Raw genomic sequence first — 24840 nt, 5'->3', positions numbered from 1 at the left:
TACATCTGAAACACCATGAATTTTCCACATCCAGGACTATCCACTTTGAGAAAGTGGGTCTCCCATCCATTTAATTGTAGCCTTGGAATTTTCAATGATGTACTAGAGTTAATGCGCCATCATGTGCTGCAGTTCAATGATAAAGATTTATTGTGAGTGTTAAGTTTGATGACGTAGATTCACGGATTTACTATTATCAAAAAATAACAGTGTGTTGGGTCCTTTAGTTTTTATGTTACGTAGACTATGTAAAAACTTTAAACAGCCTATGTACTACGATTTTGATGTTCAAATGACAGGGACATTACTAATGAAAATAATTTAAGCGATTCATGAGGCTGGCTTCAGAATAATTACCGTTGTTTCGGACATTGGGGGAGGGGGAAGCGAGAGTGGAGAGATCTCAAAGTTGATCAGAATAATTCGTGTTTTCCTAATCCTTGAGAGTCCGGTAGTAGAGTTTGGGTTTTTCGCTGATATTCCTCGTTTGCTGAATCTACTACGCAATCTTTTTTTTTTTTTTTTTTTTTGGACAATGGTTTTACATTATCAAGTGGAAAAAAAAATAGATAGGAATGTTGTAGACCGTCTGTTGGCGTTAGATGATGGAGAAATAAAAATATGCCCTAAATTGAATTCTCATCTTTTGACCGTATCAGGAAGAGAACTACAACGTGTTCATCTTGCTTATGAGCTATTTTCGAATCACGTTCGAAGCACAGGCCATCGTATACCTAATCCCCGAAAATAACGAAACAGCTGCCCTTTTTTTTAAATTGGTCAATGACAGATTTGGCATTTTACATTCAAGGGTGCCAAATAAAGAAATGCACCTTACAGCAAGTGCATTTAGATTGCATGCCCTAACACAAGAAATTGTGCTACTCAAGTTTCATTCTGACTGTGAAGAAATGAAAGTAGGCAATGCAAAACATCTTTTTCCCTTCCAACGTGGGTTTCTAATGAGCATTCGATCTATTCTGGGATGTTTCTCTGACATAAAAATGAAATATGACAAAATATTTATTAACTGCAAAGTTCAACCACGATGTCTCGAAAATCTTTTTTCTCAGCCAATAGCACTCGAACATATGGCAATCCGCTGCCCGTGGAGTTCATAAGCCGCCCGAGACTTTTAATTATGAGCAGGAATATATGCGAACATCTTTTAAGCTCTTTAACACCTGTTGTAACGGAGAACAAAGAGGAAGATTACTTCACTTCCTGTCTTTTTACAGGGCTCACTCCAGATATACAGCAAGCTTTATCCGCAATTGAAAGTGATACTGTAGCACACGAAATAATTCCTCAAGATATGTTCATAGAGAATAGTTCCGCCTCATTACAATCAGAGTGTTCTGGAGACGGTCTCCGTTACCTAGTAGGATATATTGCTTATCGCTGTCAGTCACTGGACTCATCACTTGGACAACGCACAAGAGAGACCTTGGTTGAACCACCAAATGCTGAAGGTTGGATTGAAAAATTATCAAGAGGTGGATTACTTGTCCCTTCAGAAAATTGGCTATTTACTGCTCGGGAGTTTGAAGTACTTTTCGCCGGTTTTCATGGGAATAAAATTAATCAGGAAACAGGATTGATTAAGACGTTATGTAAGGTTTTATGTGAAAAGTACTCCCATTTGCATCCGACCATAATAAAAACATATGTTCGCACAAGACACTTAAATGTACAAGCCAAAGCCAAGAAAGCAATGAAGTATCACCAGAACAAGACGCGGATGTGGGCAGCGTCCTCGATTTCTAAGTAAAATAAAGTAATTGTATTTTTCTTATTTATTTTCATAAATTTCTATGTATGCATGAAGTTCATGATTTAAAATGTTATTTTTCGATACTTTTTCTGCTTACAGGGCCTCTGTAGATATTTATTTGAGTTGGAAAGCAGAGTAAACACTCTGGGACATCTTGTGGGTAGAACATGTGGGGCTGTTGCTGTTAGACCGTTTAGGAAAAGTAGCAAGTTTACTATTTCTAATTCATTGTTGAGATTAGTGTTGTCCACGAGACGAGACCGAAGCGAGAAGTAGGGCTGTGCGATATCGAAATTTCGATATTTTTCTGATATCGAATATCGATAATATCAAATATCGATATCGCCAACATTCAATATTGATATCGACAACATCAAATATGGATATTCAACATATTGATTGGTCTTGAATATTCATGTTGATATAGACAATCTGGCCTCAAAACGTTTCAATGGGAGATATCTCAGAATACTTGTTAGTTACAGAAAACATTGTGTTCCTTCTAATCCACCACACTTTCCTCCGAAAAAGTTAATAAAAATACTCATTTAGGTCTAATTGTCTTTCCCAGCTATCATATTGGTCATCATTGCGGAAATATATATCTTCGAAAGGGACAGAATTTCTGTCCCATACAATTTTTGCACAAAGTTTGATTTGATTCGTTGTAGAAGTGCAGTCGATAATACAAGTTAAATATACAATATTTAGGTGGATTAGGTAGACGTCCTTATCCCACCACTGATTTGACATATCTTCAAATGGAACCGATTTTTAATCCTGAGTAAATTTGGTTTCATGCGGTTAAGAAATGCAGTCAACAGCGAAAATTAAATATTAATATAGAATGTTGGGGGGCATAGTCCCCAAGCCCTATATTAATTTAACTCATGGAACGGGGCATTTTTCTGCCTCATACGAGTATCGTGCAGTCTGGTTTTATTCGGTTAAGAAATCCAAATGCAGCTACTATCGCTAGCCAAAAAGCGTTATATATATATAGCAAAACCCGCCGAAATTTTTTCGAGACAGTGTCAAACACCAATATCGAAAAATGTCAATATCGATATCGAAAACATTGATATCTATATTAAATATCGATATCGAGGATATCGATATATTGACATATCGCACAGCCCTAGCGAGAAGCATCTTTTAAATTTGAGACTAAGAACATGGCAGTTCTCGTCTCGTTTTCGAGGCAAGACGAGAAATTTCACGAGTCTCATTGGGAACACTACAGGGTTTCTACTGATGAGTAGAAATCTATTTTCCTTACTTCTCCCTGACTTTTCCTGACCTTTGATAGGAAATTCCCTCTTTCATGATAGGTGTTGGATGATGTTGACAGATAAACAAGGAATAAATAACAGTGAATATTTATATATGAAAACATTTATGCTATAGTAATAGTATTCTATAGAGACAAATAGTAATCAATTGTTCATACATACATTCCACTTAGCTCCCATAGAAATCTGAACAACGTCCCATACTGTCATCATTAATACCTACCCACAAACGTCTGACAATCAATTACCCTGAAAATACGAAACTTCTTATACATTCATTTAGCTGATAATGGTTGGCTACGCTGAATTTGGTGTACAATTAATGTTAGAAAAAATACATTTTATAAAATTTCCCTGATTTCCAGTCTTTCTCCCTGAGGATCCCTGATCTGCACCATTTCCCTGATTTCCCTGACAAGTAGGAACCCTGCACTAGTTCATCCTAGTATTAGACCTTAAACACTGATTTAATGTTACACAGTTCATTTTTTTTTAAATCTATAAATTGATAAAGTGATTATAAGAACACACTGAAGAGCATTCATTTATCAACATTTAAAGATACGCAAGTTATTATACAATATACTCCAATAATAAATAAGGTTTCAATGTTGTTACATCTCACCTTTCGTGGATCTCTCGTGAATTGGAAGGATTCTCATAACTTCTACTTGAAATTAGGAAGTGAAGACATACATTTTGTACACAAATTTATACAAGAGGCTAGAAAAACTTTGAGGCGTGACGAGAAAAGCTTCTTCCGAAAATCAGGTCGCTACGAGACGAGAAAACCTTATTTCTCATCTCGTCTCAACTCGTGAGTAACACTAGTTAGCATACAAAGTATTTAGATATAAACCAAATACATTTTTCAGTACTATATATTATTAATGTCATGAAGTGCTATTATAACGTCAATAATGGGTACATTAAACATAACCTGTGGTAGATAGTCGACGTGACGTTTAACATGGATGAGTTACGTTTTAACATTCACGTGGAGCAGAATTTGCAATTTTAAACTTTAAGCCTGAGTGCCGTATATTGAACAAAATAAAACGCTAAACATCAAAGGGCTTCCGCAAGTGAATGCATCGATAATTTATTATTATTACCCATTCTTTTAAATATTTATTGAGATTTTGGTATCAGTGACCACAAACTAATCTATTCATGCCGGGTGTGGAACTCATCTTCTCATTGGTTCCGTAATTACTTTAGCTCCAGGTCCCGTAAATTTCAGAGATTGCCCTGGTAACACACACACTTATCTGCAACTGTGCATAAATACATTCACAGTAACATTTCAGATACCTGGTATAAATTTAAAATGTAATTAAAATTCAAGAATTATCTATCTCCTCAAAAAATAAATAAATGATCGTGCAATTTAGGTACATTGTTAAATAATGTATGTTTTATTTATTGCTGGCTTATTTATTTATTTATTTATTCATTTATTTATTTATTTATTTATTCGTAGTTTATGTGCAGGAGAGTGTTGCCACACCTAAAATGTTATGTATAAAGAAAGAAAAAAGACATATTCTGCCTGCTTCCCACGCTTCTATACCTACTTGCTTCTCGCTCGTGACGTCACGAAAAACAAGGAGCGACGCGTCTGTGCTTATAGCCGAACCTTTCCTTCTAGTAACCTTGGATTAATCGAGATTCTCTCTTTTGCGAGATTTTTTTCTTCTTTGAGAATAATGTATGTTCCGATTTTCTAGCATAATGATCAGTTTAAACTGATAAATAAACATTTTTCTTTTAGCTTGAAATACTGGAATGTCCACAGAAATTCTTCTAGATATGTTACTACCTGCCATCTGTTGGCAAGCACAAAAGAACCTTCATAAATAAGGTACATTTTTCATAAAGCATGCCCGACTTGATGTATACGCGAAGTCATAGAACTTGAAGTTTGGGTTCAAAAGTTTTTTAAACCTGTCTCGTTTGTCTTTGTACGGCGTGAATTGACATATATGATGGTTTTATAGTGTGCTACTGGGTCGCAACCGAAGTATTTTTTTTGAATGTGAAGTAGTTGCTATTTTGGAAGCGATATTATTTTGTTTGTTTTGATGAGAATTTTTACAAGTTATCTGTCCAAAATGGACGGTGACCCTTGTCTCCCGGACGGACAAGGTAAATATATAAAGGAGTTTTGTAAACCCAATTCCTTAAAAATTTGTAAGTTTGATTTAATTTGTAATTTGTAATTTATAAACATGCGTATGTAGTCTAAAAGCACATATCAAAACTTGAATACCACTCATTCTAACTTTGGAACTTCTTGTGTAGAGTAAAACACAAATTCTGACCAAAGCATATACTATTTAATAAATAATATCGTTACAGTTTCGGCAAAGTATCTGCATTCCCTGCATCACATAATGTATCTGATGAAAGTAAAGATATTTTACCGAAACTGTAACAATATTATTAAATAGTATATGCTTTGGTCAGAATTTGTCTTTTACTCTATATCAAAACTTGTCAGAGAAGTAGCTCTTCCCGCTGGTCTAGTGGCTAGCGTGTAGTTTATGGTGCATGTGGTCCTAGGTTAAATTCCTAGGGAGAGGGCATTGTCAAACTATCGTATCAGAAAATTAGATATAACAAAATATAGAAAAATATGATTATGTCTAATCGGTATGTTCCAACATAAATAAGCACCTTTGGCATTAGACTTTCTTTTAATTTGTCGAATACTGACCTCCAGATTGTTTAACTGTACCATTCAATATTAACGCCTACTGTCACGAAACAAACTTTCAAGATAGATCTGCAAGCAGTATTGTATTAAGAAGTACAATCAGAAACTTTAGAATTTAATACCATATCTTAAATTTAACTGGAACGACAACTCTTGCGCATAATTTAGAACAGCGATTTGGAATGACTCAGTAATATACAACATTCTAATTTCTGACAACTCGTATGTGAAGATTTACATATACAAATTAAGTTAGGTTATCGAAAACAACCAGACTTACATTTTAGACCAGTAGCTGATATATGCTGGCAACTTGTAATATTGTGGAAATGAAATGAAATGTAATCTTTGAGTTTACGTCCACGGTTATGCCGGCTAGGCTGAAGGAGACGGTGATGATGAGAAATGAATGGAATGGTGGAATGAATAAAATGGGAGGAAACGGAAGAACCCCAAGGGAATCCATGCACACAGTGTCTGTCCACCACAAAGTTCACTTGGCGCGAGCTGGGATCAAAGCAGAGACCCCATGCACCAGAAGTGAACGCTTTACCACTGAGCCACCGCACCCGACCAATATTGTGGATTATATAGATATAGTCGATGTGATAAATAAAGCAGTATTTTATAATATACTAGCTTTCGGCTAGCTGGAGACCGCCCCCCAAATCCTCGCATTTGCTCAGCCTACGGCTTCGCACTTTTTCTTCTCTTCTACAGGAAATATCAAAAGGCGCTGAAACACGTGTCTAATTATTTTAAATAAGATGTCTATATATCATATTTCATGTCTCTAACCTTCAGAGATTCTGAGATATGGACATTTTAATATAATAATTGCCACCTCTGTTTCTGTCGATTTTCCAAAAGTCCGTCCTTAGTGGGATTTTACATCACAAATCCTATGTCCTGCCCAAGATTCAACACAAATCCTATGCCCTGTCCAAGTTTCAAGTTTCTAGCTTAAGCGGTTTGGCCTGGGCGTTGATCAATCTGTCAGCCAGTCATGACTTCTTCTTTTACAAGTAAGGATGAATCTTGAAATCTATGGACTTCCTTAAGAGCTGGTAGTGCTTCCTCTACAGTTAATGTATACTGTATACTGAATTCCTGTATTCCCTTTAAATATGGTTAGTAAGGATTCAAGACTTGACCGTACGAAAACGAATTTTTACGTAAATGTTGGTGGTGGCTCCTCTATTCGATCTAATCTTACTCGCTGGCCTACTGGCTAACGGGTAGCCTTTCTTGCATGGGGTTTCGGGTTTGGTTCCCGTTGGGAGTGCGTTGATAGAATTATGACAATCTGACTTTACAGAATATAAAAGTAAAAGTATTGATTAAAGTATAAGATGTATAACATGCAAAAAATCATTAACCTGATTAGTACATATAATATTAACGGTTCATATAGTTAATTGATTCATTATTTTTCATTAAGAAATTCATTGACAGAATAAAAGGTACCATTTAGTAGAGTTTTTTTTTCTGTTGTCTTGCACCTATTAACCTTAAACTGTAGGTTCACATCTCATGTAGTCTACGTGCTGAAAAGGGATGGTAAATTTCAATTAACCAATCTAAACTCAATCAATATCCGGCAAATGACGTCCAGTGAAAAAGGTTAGTAACTCCTATAAAGTTACACTAAACCAACTCTTACTACGATTTCATTCGGTTCGGCTATTCTTAACCAGCCGAAGGTTATTCTGCTGCACAAAGGAGCCACACAATAGCTTCTACATCTTTGGTTTGAATTCCATCACAAATTCGTAAAATTTTTAATATAGCTGAAACAAGCCACAGCAAGCTTACGCGCTGGCGAAAGAAATCAGCCAGCCGTATGGCGCCACTATAGTCGATAATAAGCGCCAATGACTCCGAGTTTCAGTTCTCGTTTATTCCGTAATGTCATTTCAGTTACTACTGTAGCTTAATTTATCGTGATGATAAGATTTTGGGTTTAGGGTTTCTTTCAACAGCAAAGCTATATGAGACGTGGACCTACAGCTTAACGTGGGATCCAAACCACATGAGCTCTCACACCGTGCAATTAAATGTAACAACCTCGCAATCAGTGTATCTAACTCCTGTACCTGCATGGCCAGCGGAATTCATTCATGAAAAGTATAACAGTACTTATACTAATAGTATAATAATACTATGTAGTATATTAAATGCAGCCTTGTATTATAACGTAACCCTTACGAAAGAACATACTTCCAATCTCAGTATAAAAATTATCTCTGGTAGAGTTCATGTTGTGTGTTTCAAACATTAAATTGACCATCATATGTTACTCAATTAGTGTGTCTAAACAACTATGATCTTCTCTGGAAATTCTAGGATTAATAAGATACTGAAGAATGATACTCTCCTCATAAGATGCTACGTATTTTCTAGTCCTCTTTTTATAATTACTCCAGTTATTTACAGCGTTTTCTTTATTTCCCGCAGAAAGTAAAAACTGAGTATAATGATAGGCTGCATCTTCGTCATCTGGAATAAAACGACACAGTATTACTTAATGAGAATAAAAGTGTGATATTGTGATGTATATAGTGTGTGAACAAAACTAAGTTTTCTTTCATGTTGATAATAAAACGTTGAAAATTGTTTGAAATCAGTTTAAAAAAAAAAAGTACGTGTGCTCCTGAAAACCATGGACATGTACTGAAAACTTTCAAATTTAAATGTCATAAAATATTATGAAATAGAAATACTAGAATAATATAGTAGTGAAAATTATTCTAAATACTACCTAAAATGTCTGTTCACGGGGAGAATATGTTTATGAAAAAATATTTGCACCCCCTTAGGATACGCATTTCAATGAAAGTGCTATTGTAAAAACCCACAAGATACTCTATTTTTGAGAAATTTTGAACTCCCCTTCCCCTTAGGACACACACCCATTAAGCAGTTTGACATCCCTTAATGTTCCATTAAAACATTTTTTAGGTTTTTTTTTGTTTACATATGTTCCAAAATTAATTTCAAATGGATAAGCTGTTTTCGGTAATACGAGAATATGCAATAGACAACGACGATTCTAATGTGACAAAAAAAATATGGAAAATGCCTCTCTCCTCTTAAAACTTGAATTTTGAAATATACTGGGCCACGTGTCCACTTACTTGTAATACAGAGTTTCATCTTCCTAAGTTAAGGAGTTCGTGATATACCCAATTTCTTGCATTAATTCTAAACCCCGTATCCTCCTTAATCAAAGTGATAATCGAAGTCTAGCTCGAGGTAGGCACTAAGTGTGTACCAAAATTCATTTCAAAGTTTTCAGCCGTCTTCCCGTGATGCGGTCACAAACAGACAACGCCGCTTTTAATGCGGCGGGAAAGAAAAGTAAAAAAAAAACACCTTTCCCCCTTAAAACGGGAATTTTCAAAAACGCTGCGATACATGGCCGCTTATTTTTAATGAAGATTTTATATACCGAGTTCCATGCCTCTAGCATCAGAGATTCATGAGGTACTCCACTCTGGGCGAAACATTTTAATCTCTTTCACCTCCCTTAGCACAAGTATTTTAAAAAAATCTTTTTTAGTTCATTATTCTCGTTACAAAAGGAGTTTTCTGTCGAAATATCACATTTCTAAATAATAATAATAATAATAATAATAATAATAATAATAATAATAATAATAATAATAATAATAATAATAATAAAATATCTTCTCTCCTTTACCCTTCAGAAAAAGTATTACCGAGAAAGCTAAAATATCTGTTCCCTTATTTTTAATTAAGAGTTTATATAACGAATTTCACATTCCAACTTACTGAACCCTTATGAAAGGTGTTTTCTGAATAAATAGTGCTACATCGTAATATTATAGAAATCGTCTCCCTTTAGAAATGGAATCTTCGCAGATGCAGAAATATGCAGTCCCTTACTTTCATTTAAGAATTCATATACCGATTTTCACATCTCCAACTTAAATGAATCCTCAAATTGAGTACTTTCTCAATAAAGAAAGGCAAATTTAGATATTTTACAAATTATTCCCTTTTCCTCGTTAGGAGCGGAATTTTCGAAAAGGTTGAAGCACATGTTTCATTATTTTTGTTATAGTGGTTATACACCAAATTTCTCATATCCATTCATAGACCAAGTGATGTTACCTTAAATAGATAAAATTTCAGCATTCTTACATTTAAAAATCGCGAATCCCTAACACTCGACATTTTGTGAATAAACAAAGGAAAATTAAAATATTATTGAAATTGGACCCGCTTCCCTCCGGAGCCGAATTTTCGAAAATGCTGAAACATGCATTCCCTTATTTTTATTTTAGTGTTTATAAACCGAATTTTACACTCTCAACTTCAGCGAATACCCACATTCGGTACCTTGTGAATGCATAAAGGAAAATTTCAATATTAAAGAAATTATCCCCTTTTCCCCCTCTTAGGAGCGACATTTTCGAAAACAGTGATACACGTATTCTCTTATTTTTATTTAAGAGTTTATGTACTGAATTTCACATCTTCAACTTGAGGTGGATCACCACCCGGAAGTCCGTACAGATTTTAATTCATTCCCTTAACTACTGGGTAATAAAACGATACATATTATGAATAATGCACTATAGAATAGAGTTATGTTTTCAGCTACAACACAAGACACTGATTCATTTGGTTATGTATTCTGATATCGAAAGGGGTAACAAATAAAAGAAAAACTTGATTCGTTTTACAATGAGCTTACCAGATGGCACTTGCTGTTAGATCTTACAAGATCTGTGCTCATGTATATTCTGTAAAATATTTATTTGTATGTGTAAAGTATTTTAAAGTAACGATCTCATTATGAAATTGATATATTGTTTGACTGTTTTACGTGTTATGTTTCATATTTTATTTAAATATTAATTTGTATTTAAGAAAATATATCTTGAAAAGAAATTTGCTCAGAATGCCACAATGCGCTGCTGCCAAATTTGAACGTTTACTGTGGCAGACACAGTAAGGAAGTCTCTTGTTTGTAGCGTTGGAGTTCAAGAAGCAGAAATTAGCTGTGAAAAGGTAGAAAACTAATTTTACGTAGTGAAAGGTTACCCTGTTGATATGTACTTATCATATCGCAGACATACATAATTTCATTGAAGAACAGACAGAATGCTACTGTGTACCTTGAACTCAGTTTACCAAACGTTTGTTGTACTACATATATGTTTTTAAGGAGTTTGGTTTACCGAAACTCACTTATACGAGGCGCGTTCGGAAAGTAACCACCGTTTGGTCCTGTGCGCGAAGTAGTGGGGCCAGCACTACCATCTTTGCACAGACCAGTCTGCATCCAGCCATGGTAAAGTGAAGGTTGTCTGATCACTAGTTTCACTTTTGTAGCGTCTCAAAATGTGTGCTGCAATAGAAAACCCCGCCAAGTGCGAGGTGCGAGCTGTTACATGTTTTCTTAGGGAGTGAAAGGGCATCAGTGGTCACTGATGAACTCGTTCAGAAAACTGATGGAAAAGTTCGTGAAAATCGACGTTTCACAATCTCATTGCTTTCTGATGAATTTCCACAAATTTCCAGGACTCAGTTATATGATGTAGTGACAGAGATTCGGCTACACGAAGTACTGTGCGCAATAGATGAGAAGCTGAAAGATGCGGTTACAGGCTGGCTCAAGGCATAGGCGGGAGATTTTTATACTGGTGGAATTTCTAAGCTAGTTCAAAGATATGGTAACTGCTTGAATGTTTATGGAAACTATGTTGAAAATTAGAGCAAAGATGTGGTTTTTCAGATGTATATAATAAGTTCTTCTTACTTACTTTGATGTTTCTTTTTTAATCAATGAGAGGTTACTTTCCGAACGGCCCTCGTATATTTGCAACTTCTATGTGTCCGGGAGACAAAAGTCTCAAGCATTACTTGATCAATCATCACCAAATTAGGTCAAACTGTAAAGTGTCAAAAGCTAATTGAATTCATTTTTGGAGTCGATATTCAGACCGGATGTGATAGAAATTAACATTTCCGGTCTTAATTAGTAAAAATAGTAATAGATAAAAACATATGGTTTTCTTCAAATAATTAAGCGTCCCAACAATACATTACCCATCCATCGTTAACACTACTTAAAACCGGAAGTGGTAGAAATCCATTAGAATTTCCGGTTTAAATATTGATTTACATAGAGCAAAAACAATACCAAATAGCGAGAAACAGTTTTTTAATCGATTTAGCACTCTTAGAATAGGTAACAGCTTCTCTTGTAACATCACCCCCCCGAAAAAAAAGACAAAATCAACCACTTCCGTTTTCAATGTGGGTTGCAATTTAATAAGAACCGTAATAGAAAGCGAGAAGTGGTTTTCTGTAATAAGTTAACGTTGATCGTGAAAACGATAATAACGAGAGGTGGTTTTCTGCAATCAATGAAGCATCCAAAGAATAGATTCCATATTTATTCTAATTTATCTATTAAAACTGGAAGTGGCACAGATCAACTACTTCTAGTTTTAACATTCATACCATAGAATTAAAACTGTGGTTTGTGTCATGTATCTGTGCTGAATCAAGGAAGTTCTCAGAAAGGCAGACGTTTCTAAAACATCTAGAAACTAACCATGTAACAGGAATACTGTGGATGATCCTTTGCATGACAAAACTTACATAGAAAGTTTTCAGAAAATAGTGAATAACAAAATTTGAACACGTTACAATTAACTGAAGCTAGGTTCAGCCAACGACGAAATACAAACTAGACTATGGTCATAGCGGGATGAAACAGGCTTTTAGCAGTTCTAACAGAATAATTTAAAAGGTAAAATGTAATTAATTTGTTGGATATTTATATATATATATACAGTTCGCGCGGAAAGTATTGACGCCTAAAGCTTAGCGTCAATATTTTTCGCGCTTTTACACATCACCCTTGTATTTCCTTAATGACGGCGTGTAAACTGTTGTCACTCGCTGGCAAAAAACACTCATTTGTTATGTTGCTTACTGTGGAGTAACAAGTTTCAACTTGCTTTGGTTGGTAGACAGGATTACTTGGCATGTACACGTACTCTTGGTATTCCGTGTAATTTTGTTGCTACTCTTTTATATATATATATATATATTATTATTATTTATTTAATTTCTTTGTGACAAAATGCCTTACTACGTGCTGAAGCCTGGTGAAACTGAGGCGGTGATTATCCTGTTTAAAGCTGGTAAAAATTCCAAAGATATCTCTAGGCAAACGGGTCTGAAGCTGAGAACAGTACAACGTTTGGTGAAACGCTTTAAGGACGAAGGAGAAGTCAAAATGCCCTGTCCAAGCCCAAAGTCGGGTAGGCCTAGGAAAGTGTCTCAAAGGACGCTAAAGATCATGAAAAGGCAGCTCCAGAACCAACCTTCTTTATCAGCTAGGGAATTAAAAGGAAACAATCCTGCATTGCTTGGTAATGTGTCCCTTCGGACGGTGCAGGAGAAAATTCATGACAACTTAGGGTTACGAAGTTACAGAGCTCGCCGGAATCTCCTTCTTACAGAGAATCATCGTAAAAAAAAAAAAAAGACTGGCAATTGTAAAAAATATGGTACCTGGACTGTTAATGACTGGAAAAAAGTGTTGTGGACTGACGAAGCCACGTTTTTTGTCAGTGACAATGGTTGTCAGCGTATGTACCGTCCTCCTGGTGCTGATTCCACCCTTCCTACGTACACCTGTCCATTTGTAAAACACCATGCCAGCATCATGGTCTGGGGTTCCTTTAGTTATGGTGGTGTAGGGGAGTTAGTTATTCTCCCTAGAAACCAGACCATGAATCAGTTTACCTATTTTGAGCTATAAACGATGTATTGGAATCGTCATTTGCAAAAGGTGGAGCGTTTTTTTTTTTTTTTTTTTTTTTTTTTTTTAATGCAAGATAGAGCTCCCTGTCATACAGCTAAAAGTGTGGTATCTCTTGGCTTAAAGATGCTTCTGTCCCATTTTTTGAAGATTGGCCAGGGCAAAGTCCAGACTTAAACCCCATAGAAAACCTATGGTCTATCATGAAAAGACGTTTACAGGGTAGGAACATCTCTACATTGCCTCTGCTGAAAGCTGCCATCAGGCAGGTTTGGGACAATTTGCCACTCGTAACCCTCCAAAATCTCGCCTTGAGTGTTCCACAACGACTGAAAGTATGAGAAGAGGAAGAAGAGGAAAGGAGGTTCAACAAAATACTGACTATTCGGTATTTTATTTTGTAGTATGTTCGGTGTCTTTTTATTTGTGGTTGTAGCTTTCACTTGTTTCGAGTCAATACTTTCCGCGCGAACTGTAGCATGAACAGTTAATATTGTAAATTTTACTGGAATATCATTCTTTATATTATGGATAATGCTATCAAATCATTTGCAATAACGTTAGGCGGAGAAACAGCGAGAAGGAAAATGGGAGTATGCAATCTGGGAACGCTGTGGTAAATACAGCGTACCATTGACTACTGCTTACGCTGCTTTCCATCTGATAAGAGCTGTAGTATTATTATGTGTAATGTCATAAATTTATGACACAAACAATTGTAAAAATATTGATTAGTTCTATTTTAGTATTAGTTGAGTGGTACTGCCGTGAAAAAAACTCCAGCTAATTAATCTCTACACTTTTTTTTTAATCTCCCAAAGTAAATGGCACTCCAATACCTTGTTAATTTCATGTCAATCGCGTACGACTTTCAATAATAAAAAAAAAGATGAAATAAATATTGATTGTAGATTCTCTTTCTTGCAAAGAGCGAAGCAAAGGATAAAAATGGGAAGGCATTAATATAAGTGAATATTTCAACGAATAAAATACGCGATAATGATAGAGAAACGAGATCTTTGTTTTTCAATACAGATGCAAAATCTTGAGCATCCATCTAACAATTTTCTTCATTTCAAAATTCGAAACAAACGCTGGGCTAAATTCAACATGTGATTATACGAGGCGTATCCGGAAAATAAGTACCGTTAAAAAAAAAAAAAGCAGGTTTGTTCAAATCAAATTTATTTTTACATGAAAGAGCGCACCTTAAACTGTTTGTCGACAACAATGTTCCAACAGTTGTCATAGCAGTTAACTAACTTGTCCAAACCATTCTCAAAGGAATATCCCGCTAGTGAAGACAACCATAACTCCACAACGTTTTTATGCATCGTCATTTTCAAATCGCTTACTGCCGAGTTCTTGCTTCAAGTGCAGGAACAAGTCGTAGTCAGACTTTCACCGTAAGTCTCTACAATTTGAGAATGAATTTCGGCCGGTGAACGTTCCTTGCATTCAAAAACAGGTTAACAACGAATCTCATAGTCGGCGGGTTCAGCAAATGTTTTAAACTTTGTAAACCATCTGAGGACAGAGTACACTCGCAAAAACTCAACCGTACTGGCGTAAGTGGAGAGGTAATGAATCAGTGAAACTAGAGCACATGCGCGAAGCACTGACACTAGGGCTACGGTGGCATTCAAACGAAACGATGCGTATTTGCCGACCACAGGCGAGATGTTTCATTGAGGAAAGTTTGGACAAATTGATCACCTGCTCTGACAAGTGTTTGAACATTGGTGGGAACTATGTGAAAAAATAGTTTAAGGTTTGGTCTTTCATGTAAAAATTGATTTGCCTTAAACAAACCTGTTTTAGTATTTCTTTATCAAAATGGTACTTACTTTCCGGACACCTCGTAAATGCATAAACATAATATTTTTGACAGAATAAATCGTATTACTGTTTTAACTAGTTTCTAAAAATGTTATCATTTTTGAGAAATCAATCTCTCAATTTTGCTCACTAAACGTAAGTCTCAACTTCAATTTCAGCTAATCTTTTTGACGGGGAGATCGACGGACAATATTACGGTTTCTATATTTTCGACTTGATTGTAACTTATTGCTGCTCGTTATATCTCTATTCTTTTCCATTATCAGTAGACATTAGTTTTCGCTGACACCTAAATGACAGACAAAAAGTTTGGTGAATTGCCAATCTTATGTTCTCTACAAATAACTTATAATGAAGTTTAAATACAAAAGTTAAGAAAGCTCGCAAGGAAGTGGTTATACAGTTGCACTGGATTATATTACACGTTAAGTGCTATATAGTAAAGTGAGTCAATTTCTTGGAAACTCAATGGGAGTATACGGAACGTATAATTATAAGGATTCTTACAGAAGTTCTAAACCTTACTAAGGACTATTGTAGCTACACACGTAAAACTTTAAGTCATATTTATTGAACCTTCGTAGGATGTTATACCAAATTTGGTGTTAATATATTCTTTTTCTGTGTTTTTGCAAGTAAAGAAAGACACCTGGAGAGTGAGCGACTTTTCACCAAATGGAAAAACAAGGCAAGAGCTGTTATGGAATATCACCATAAGAAGAGTTTAAAGTTGCAGGATATTCACGCTGCCATGGTTATTATACATTAAGTGACGATGTCCCTAACGCCAAAATGAAGAAATGGGCAGCTGAATTAGGATGGGGAGAACAACATTAGAGATGACTCTAAATTTGGAAGGCCAACTGAAGCACAAACCAGAAATCTTGGCTAAGTCTATGAAAGTTGCATATATGATCGCTGATTGACCATCCGGAATGTTGCTGAGACTGTGATCTTTGTGTAAGAGTTGACAGAATTACCGGGAATGAGAAAAACTTGAGTGAGATGGGTGCTCAAGTTTTTACTCCTGACGAAAAGATGATCTGGCGCAATTTTCAAGGGGGTAATATTCAGCTTTTCCGGCAAATTAAGACTCCTTTTTGACTCGATTTGTAGCCAAGACAAAGTTCCACGCAACGGAAACAGCCCTCATTCCAATCTCCAGAGAGCTTTTAGCAGGAAAGGAATGGTTACTGTTGTTTTGGGAATCCGAGGAGTAGCTAATGGTAGACTATCTTGCGAAAAGGCAAGCGGTAACTAGGGATTATTACGTAGGCCTCCTACGAAAGCTGCCTGATCATATTCGGCAAAACCTCATGGGAAACTAATATAAGGAGTCTATTTCCATCAAGACAAAGCCTTCAGCCACAAGTTGGTCGTCCTCATGACAGCAATTCACAATTTCGGCTTCGAATTGGTCCCTACCCACCTTATCCACCTGATTTAGCATGTTGTAATTTCATGCGTTTCCAAACTTCAAAATAAAGTTACAGGGTGTTTCTTTTGATACAGCTTACACTATAGGTGCCGCAGATGATATTATACAGCTTCGACAAAATCTTTTCTATTAGCAGCATAAACGCACTTGAGCATCGATGAGCAAAGTGCTTTGAACTGTCAGGGAATTATGTTGAAAAGGAATACTATACTTAAACTCTCAGCTGCTTCTTTCATAGTTAGGTTTAGAACTCTTGTAAGACTTCTCGTATATATATATATCTTTCTGACATACTAGTGCATAATACATCCACGTGGATGTACTATAGCTTTGTTATAAGAGATATTACTTCTATTGAGCTGAATCAAAAATTCGACCCGCACGTTGTATTTTTACTCCTCTTACACCTTTGACATGATCGTTATTCGCTTGTATTCATAATTGCCTGATGTTGAAGAAACGTTAAATATTATTTTAAAGTACTTTAAAGGAGGGACCAGCAGTTCAGTACTAGATTGTTCAACTTTGAACGATATGGTCGTCAGGTCTGGTTTTCTATTCACACCATATTCTCTGTAGATGCGAATTTAAACTTATCTCCATTAAAATAGTACCAACAGTTGTGTCTAATCGTACATTTCTGATTAGGATCAATGCTGTTAAAATATTCAATGAATAACGATAAATATTTGAATAATTTTAACAACACCAATTAGGATAATCGACTGATCTGTAATTAGTTAATATTCCAAATTAACTGGAACTTCGCACTTAACAGCAATTTATATAGATTTACTTACAAGGAATCGCATTCAATTGCCTTCAACTAATTAAATTACATTTATACATACAATACTTGATTTGACATAGATATACCTAATAATATTTTATCTGTTAACATAACATGTTAATGCTGACTCAACATTCCCCAGGCTAGTGTCCGCACTCACCTCAATGGAAAATCTTACTGTTTGCATACGTAAAATAATTCATACCTGCATTATGTAAAATGGATTTTTTGAAAAAGTGAAAGGCATCGTTCTTAAATTCCTGCTTAACGCATATTCTTGCCTTTTCAAGAAATATTCTTCCTAGAAGTATATTTCCAAAGACTTGCATTCTGTCACTAGTATCTTTTGCATCCACTTGGAATTTTTTAACCACATTCACACACCTGAAAGATTAAAAGAAAAAGTCAAAATTAAAACTAACTTATTGTTCTTACTAGTACGTATTGCTTCATATATTCACCCTACTAATCTGAAATATAGTTTTGTTTATACTAGGCAGAATTTACATTTTCTATCTGAAATGACCCATTTCAAATACAACACAGTATTGTCTCACATTTCTGACATCTACAGGGTGGTTCGGAAGTGGGCGTGCCCCCTCTTTAGTTTCAACAGTGTAGCGTTAGTTATGGTAGAATGTCTGCACACAATTACCTTGAAGTCTTAAGAGTCATAAACATCGGTATGATCACCATTCATGTCATAACACAGCTGAATTTTGCGCCAAGTTCTCGCAGATGTTCTGCGGAGATACTCCGGATTCACGAGGGTGAAGGCATATTCCACAGCTGCTCGTAATTCCTGCGTTGTGTGATATCGAGTGTTTCTTACTTGTTGCTTTATGAAACCCCAGAGAGCATTGTCTGGTGTCGCCAGATCGGGACTTCTCGGAGGCCAGGCAAAGGGAGCTGGTGAAGATGCACAACCTCTTTCAATCCAGCGGCCAGGAAAGTCTAATTCAGGTAATTGGGCACGTGAATCGCGAAGTGAATTGGTGCTCCATCCTGCTGTATCACAACAGTGTCTTGCCAGACAATGCTAAGCAATGTTACCAAACAAATGTGGATAAAACCTAAAACCGTCAGAAAACACTAACTAGGGGTACGTCCACTTCTAGACCACGCTGTATAATGGATCTTTTCTAACTAAAGAGTTTTAAAAGGTTAAGAATTAGCAGATTCCTGATCAAAAACAACATTTATTTGTCAATTCGAATGTCGTTGTTTGTGATTTTGGTTTATTTTATGAAGGCAAAATGATATGGATAAGCATAGTTCAGAGAAATTAGTTTGTGTTAATTCGGTAGCATCAGTTTCAATATTTTCTTAAGACTGAACACAGGATATATTCTATATCAGCAGAAACATCCCATACAATAAAACACTATTATCTATTCGGAAAAAGGCATTACTTATGTGTTCGATTTCGACTTTTAATGATCAAATAATAAATAAACACTAACATTTTCATCTACTCTCTTATACATACGAACACATATATTTTAATTTTAATATGCATCGCCAGAGCTACACTAAACCAAATGCAGACGACGTTCGAAATAATGAAAAAATACATAGTTTGCAATACGTAAAATAAAATACATGTGGTGATAGGAATAAATGCATAATGACTGGCGTTCTTTAGTATGCTAGGTGATTCTTTTAGTACGTCTGGCGGGGTAGCGACCACATGAGCTGTTAGTCGAGAATTCGAATCCCGCTCACGAGATGGGTGTTAGCTACTGACATTTCACTGTTTATTTCATTATCCTAATTGATTCTCTTCATCTCTTCAGCCTCAAAGGTATAAACGCAAGACGTAAAACTCAAAAATAAATAAATAAATAAATAAGATGTGTCTATGTGCATTTCCTGTCTTCGTCAGAAGTTGAGAGGCGATGAATTGATTTTACTCTTGCAAAGCAACCTATTTCTGTAAACTTATGTATCCCGCACGGACTGACTTGTTACTAGATGGGTTCTTATTGAAATTGCACTCAATGCACACCACACAGACTTGAAAGGAACGTGATATTCAAACTACAAAATGATTTTTCCACCCTTGTAACAGTCACAGCACACTCTCTAATATAACACTGCATAGTAAAAAGAATGCAAACTACAGTTAAACGATGACGTGAAAAGAAATTGAGTTGTACTTTTATTCAACAGTGATTTCAATGTAAGCTCACCAGTTTAATTGTAACGAACTTTTAAAACCCGAAGGTTGTTTTCAAACGGGCTGTGTGTGTGTATCTGTATACATAATAGCCTGCGGAAAAACATCACCGATCACTAAACGAATTATATGCATATTCAAAAATGGCGCCTATAAACTATTGGAAGTCCTTAACTTTAAGCCTGAGACCCAATTCAAGAAAACAGAAAAAATTTACAACATCTTAAGTTGAGACGAAGAGGCTTAAGTAATGATTCTCCTCATGGAGTTTCCTTGATACCCTCTCCAACATTCTCCTTCTGCTGCTTTCTGGTAAAAGCACATTGCTTTCGAAGAAATTACACTGTAAAAATACTATATTTCGAATAGAAGCAAACTCTACTTTGCAATTTTGAATTTTACCATCTAACAAAGGAACATTCCGTTCTGGTTAATTCAATTGCTGAAAATGATTGCCAGCAATGGATTCAGCACCAAAAGAAACATAGAAAAAGAGGGTGTTTAGTGCACACCGTATACAGGGTGGGAGATAAGTGAGGGCAAAGTGCGAAAATATAACGTAGAAAATGTCTCGAAATGCCATGTTAATTTTGAAACGAGTAGAAGGATTGAGGTAAAATGTTGGACATGAGAAATACATGTAGACCTCCACTGAATACACGCAATGTGAATTATGGGAGACACCTGAAAGGGCGCTATGTTGGAATTAGCGCAAGAATAATATATGGGGAAGGAGTCATGTGACATATGGCTCTTGACGCACACCGTCTATTGAAATCAATAGTGCGAGTACAGTTTGAGATCTCTGTTTAATTACAACTGTTACGGAACTTAAGAATAATTGTGTGGTTGACACAAAAATGGAGACAACAGCGGACACATTTGGAAAACGATAAAAATGGACAATCGGGCTCGTCACAGCTGTCGCCGGTATTGAAACTGAAGCAGTAGTCGACATATGTCATGAATGTGCCAGGTACTGTTTACAAATATCCAGTATGAGAGAAAGCATATATAATCTTAGTTTGGAACCTTGGTGCTGTAAACTGGAAGTAGGTGAGTGATTGCAAATTAATGTAGTTGTCCCGTTGTCATATTTTGAAGTCAGATGAAAGTCTATATTTTACGAAATTTTATACGGAGGGAAGAAGAACACATCCAACGGTTGTATGAATGACGTGCAATTATCAGGGATAAGAAGTCGGGTAAGTTCAACATTGTCCAGTTTCTCCAGCAACTCTTCATCTTTATTGGTTCTCCATGAATCAACGAGGAGCAGCAAATTTATCTGCTCTATAGAAAGTTAGAAAACGTCAGTCATGAACTCTTTCAGTTGTTCTTTGTTATATTTGCATTTTTACCAGCAAATGAACCAATATTGGGTGGATCGGGACGTTTGTTGAATGGAAAGTGGCCTCATTCACGTTTGTGGTTGTTCCTCATTCACGTCACCTCTACGATACTATTGCTATATTGCCATAACGTAGAACGCCTCCTGTTACAGAGGTCTCAATCTGTACTGGCCACAATCTGTACTGTATTGTTTTCAATAGACAGTGAGCGTCAAAAACTATATGCCACATGATCCCTTTCCCGTATATTATTCTTGCGCTAATTCCAACTTAGCAGCTTTTCATATATCCTCCATGATTCACATTACGCCTATTCAGTGCAGCTCTACATGCATTACTAATATTCAACATTTGAACTCAATCCCTCTACTCGTTTCAAAATTAACATGGCATTTCTACCTAGGTAGACATCTTCCACGTTCTATCTTCGCACTTTGCCCTCACTTATCTCCCACCACGTATACGGTCTGCCACTAAATACCCTCTTTTTCTCTGTTCCTTTTGGTGCTGAATCCATTGCTAGCAATCATTTTCAGCTATTGAATTCACCAAATCGGAATGTTCCGTTGTAAGTGTTTTGTGGTATTGATTCATTTACTATTAAATTAAGTTTTTCAAAACTTTAAAGTGTGTAATTTTCTGCTACTTTCTTGGTTTCTTTGAGTAATTAATTATGTAGTGATACTTTTACGCTTTAAACATAAATTAACACGGCGTGCTTCCAGGGATTTCGAAAATGAAATGTTGGATACATAGATACAAACATGGAGATTTGTTCGCTTTCAAAGAAAACAAGTTTTGAATGTGACAGCTACGTCATAGCCCGATTGACGATATTGAATGGAATCTGAGTAATGTAAGATTTATGTAGCTTATGTGCTGTTGTCATCATACTTATTACAAGTAACATAGTGCTAAGAATACAATTATTCTAGGAGGGATAAATTACTACTCTCTCGGTGCAAAATATTCATACACATGGATCATGCAGCAATCCACTTTTCCAGAAAGGAATTTCGAGTGAGTTTAACGAGGCAGATAAAGTCAAAATGGAACTAGTTTTTAAGGGAAAGTAACAGTTAATCAAACACCAGCTACCAATCGCAACCCGGACACAGTGCAACAAGTTAAGTTACCTGTCCCTGATCCAAATCTAGGAACAAAAGTAACCATTACATTGAACTTGGGGCTCCAGGTGATTAACGTAAACATCGTTATTTGAACTTAGTGAAGGAAAGCACGGTGGTTCAGTAGTAGGGTGCTTACCTCTGGTGCGTAGGCTCCCTGGTTTGATTCCCGGCTAAGCAAGTTTGTGGTGGACAACATCTGTGGCTTGCTTTGGTGACCACAAGAAGCGGAAATAACTTTGGACAAGGTTAACAAAGGAAAAAGGTTGTTCTAGAAACCCTGCCGACGCCGATGAATAAGGGTGAAGTTTTGAAGAGACAGTAAGAAGAAAGAAATATAGTTCTTCAATAATGATGTGCTTTTAAACGAAATATTTAATCATTATGTGTGATTTGTTTCTTTTTTTTTTTTTTCTTCTTAAAAAAAAAAAACTGGGAAAAGAACGAATATGTATTTGTATAAAAGGAATAACTTTGAATGTTCAACTTGTAAGCTTCGTTTTAGAGCGAGCAAGCGAAGAGAAAGAAAAAAACAGCTGTGTATATGTGTTACGTCAGCACTCAATGAAGTATCCTTGCACTTCTGCCTTGTGACTGAAGCACGTTGTGTGGAGCTTCAGTTGCAAGCCAGAATTTCAAGTAATAGTATGGCTTAAAAAAAGAGCCTGTTAGCGTGACGCGAAAATTACAGACTTCGTTAGTACTTGTTGGACGTGTGTTTCCGTTACATTGGCTTTTAGAGAATTGAAAAAAAAAAGAGAAAAAACAAACTTAACTTTGGTTCATTATATTATCGTCTTTAAGTGGTGGTCGAAGAGGACTGGTTTTCTTCGTTACTGAGGATGTGTTGTTTTTCTTCATTTTTTGTCGTTTATCCATTAAAAGTTCCGATTTGTTGAATGTTGCAATAGAAGTCGGAGAAAAGGAACCTTTGTGAGCAGTGCTACGGTAAGGTGAGTTAAATTAAGTACAACCTGCAGTTAAATCCATTGTATTTTGTCTTATCTGTTGCTGTGCGGTTGACTGTTGTAATCCTAATTTTGTGGGTTGATTAAGGTCAGGTTTTAATCAACTTTTCTGCTGGTTTCGGTTTGTTCTTGGGAAATTTAACGTCCCTCATTTTTGCATAGACATTGTATTGAAGCATTCGCTTACACAACTTGTAGATAATAATAGATAAGTAAAAATTAGTTAAATTTGTCTCAGTGAGAATAATTTTGAAAACTTTGAAGCCAATTTTTGACGTATGAATTGAATGAGGCAATTGAAGCTTTTAAATATTACTTCCATTTGATTAAATATGAAATTCTGCTTCGTTTGGCTAATTTAAAGATTTGTGATGTTCGGTTTATTCATTGAATGCTGACTTTTGTTGAAAATATTTGTGAAATTATAACCTTGTTATATTACTATATATAGGATGAGCATAAATAATTGAATAATTTTTCAAAGTATAATTGTCTGACTAGTGGAAGATAAATTTGAGCTCTTTCCGTCAAAAGGAAATTCTAGTTGGTTATAGATTTATATTTTAACATGTAAATAGAAATTCACAATTATTGTTATAGTCGACTTTCACTTAAAGCGATTGTTGTAAATAAAAATTATGGAATTGTTTGAATGCGTTTAGTATTTAAAATCTTGATCATATATTCCGTGCATTTGATTTACATTTGGTATTTTCATGTTAAAGAGGTTTAGATTACGAGATCGTCAGATGGGAAAGAAAATAGGTAAGGCAAAATAATTGGTTTTTCTAGGTCTGTTTTCAATCCCTCATAAGCCACCTGTTGTGTTGGGTCTGCAATTGTTCTCGTCAGGGTTTTACCATTATAGATTGGTTTGTAGTCGGCTAATTGTGGTTTTCAAAGAAGCGTGGTAGCGTTGCATCACATCGTGTCCGTGGGTTTTCTCAGGGTACTTCCGTTTCCTTCCACATTCTCATCCACCAATTTCACCGTCATTCATTTGCCTTAATCGTCCGTCTCCCTTAGCCTATCAAGCATAATCGTGGGACGTCAAGCTGAAAGATTTTTGAATCTACTAAAACAGCATAAAAGCAGACTATAAGCTGCTACCCCCGCCATAGTCATTAATGTTCCCACAAACAGCAGAAAACTGTTTGAACGCTACCTAGTTGGTGAAAAGTGGATATGCGCTACTTGAAAATAAATAAATAACAGAAACGAACACCTCCAACAATTATTTTACCAATGAACGAAAAAAAAAAAAATAAATAAATAAATAAATAAATAAAAAATGGAACAACGAAAGGATTTCACGGTAATCGTGTCGTATTATTACAATGACAGGTTAACATTACGTCGGGTTGACAAACCTGTAAAGTCGAATTCGACCTGCCATCACACAAATGCCATAAGTCTAATTTACCAAACATAAATTCTATTGTATTGTTGAAAATCAGGCCTGGATGCATTATGATAAAACTTGAAGCCATATGCCTGTTCAACACACTATTTATATTTCTTTATTTACCGATTATTATTTTTTTTCTGAAAA

At 35.8% G+C, this 24840-nt stretch overlaps 1 protein-coding gene across 1 annotated transcript in view; it reads right to left on the bottom strand.

Moving 5' to 3' along the window:
* Positions 1-7462: 7462 nt before the first annotated feature.
* The window catches only part of LOC145662815 (uncharacterized), a 101320-nt gene continuing 83942 nt past the window's right edge, over positions 7463-24840 (bottom strand). The window contains exons 8-9 of the mRNA XM_081728711.1: positions 17868-18046; positions 7463-8284 (exon numbers count right to left, since the gene is read on the bottom strand). Of these exons, the coding sequence (XP_081584837.1) occupies positions 8082-8284; positions 17868-18046 (382 nt within the window). The 3' untranslated portion in view covers positions 7463-8081. The remainder of the gene's footprint in view (positions 8285-17867; positions 18047-24840) is intronic.

The sequence above is a fragment of the Thermobia domestica genome, chromosome 1, assembly GCF_964235325.1.
Source record: "Thermobia domestica chromosome 1, izTheDome1.hap1.1, whole genome shotgun sequence".
NCBI classification, from domain to species: Eukaryota; Metazoa; Arthropoda; class Insecta; order Zygentoma; family Lepismatidae; genus Thermobia; species Thermobia domestica.
This window is presented reverse-complemented; position numbering and strand designations above follow the sequence as displayed.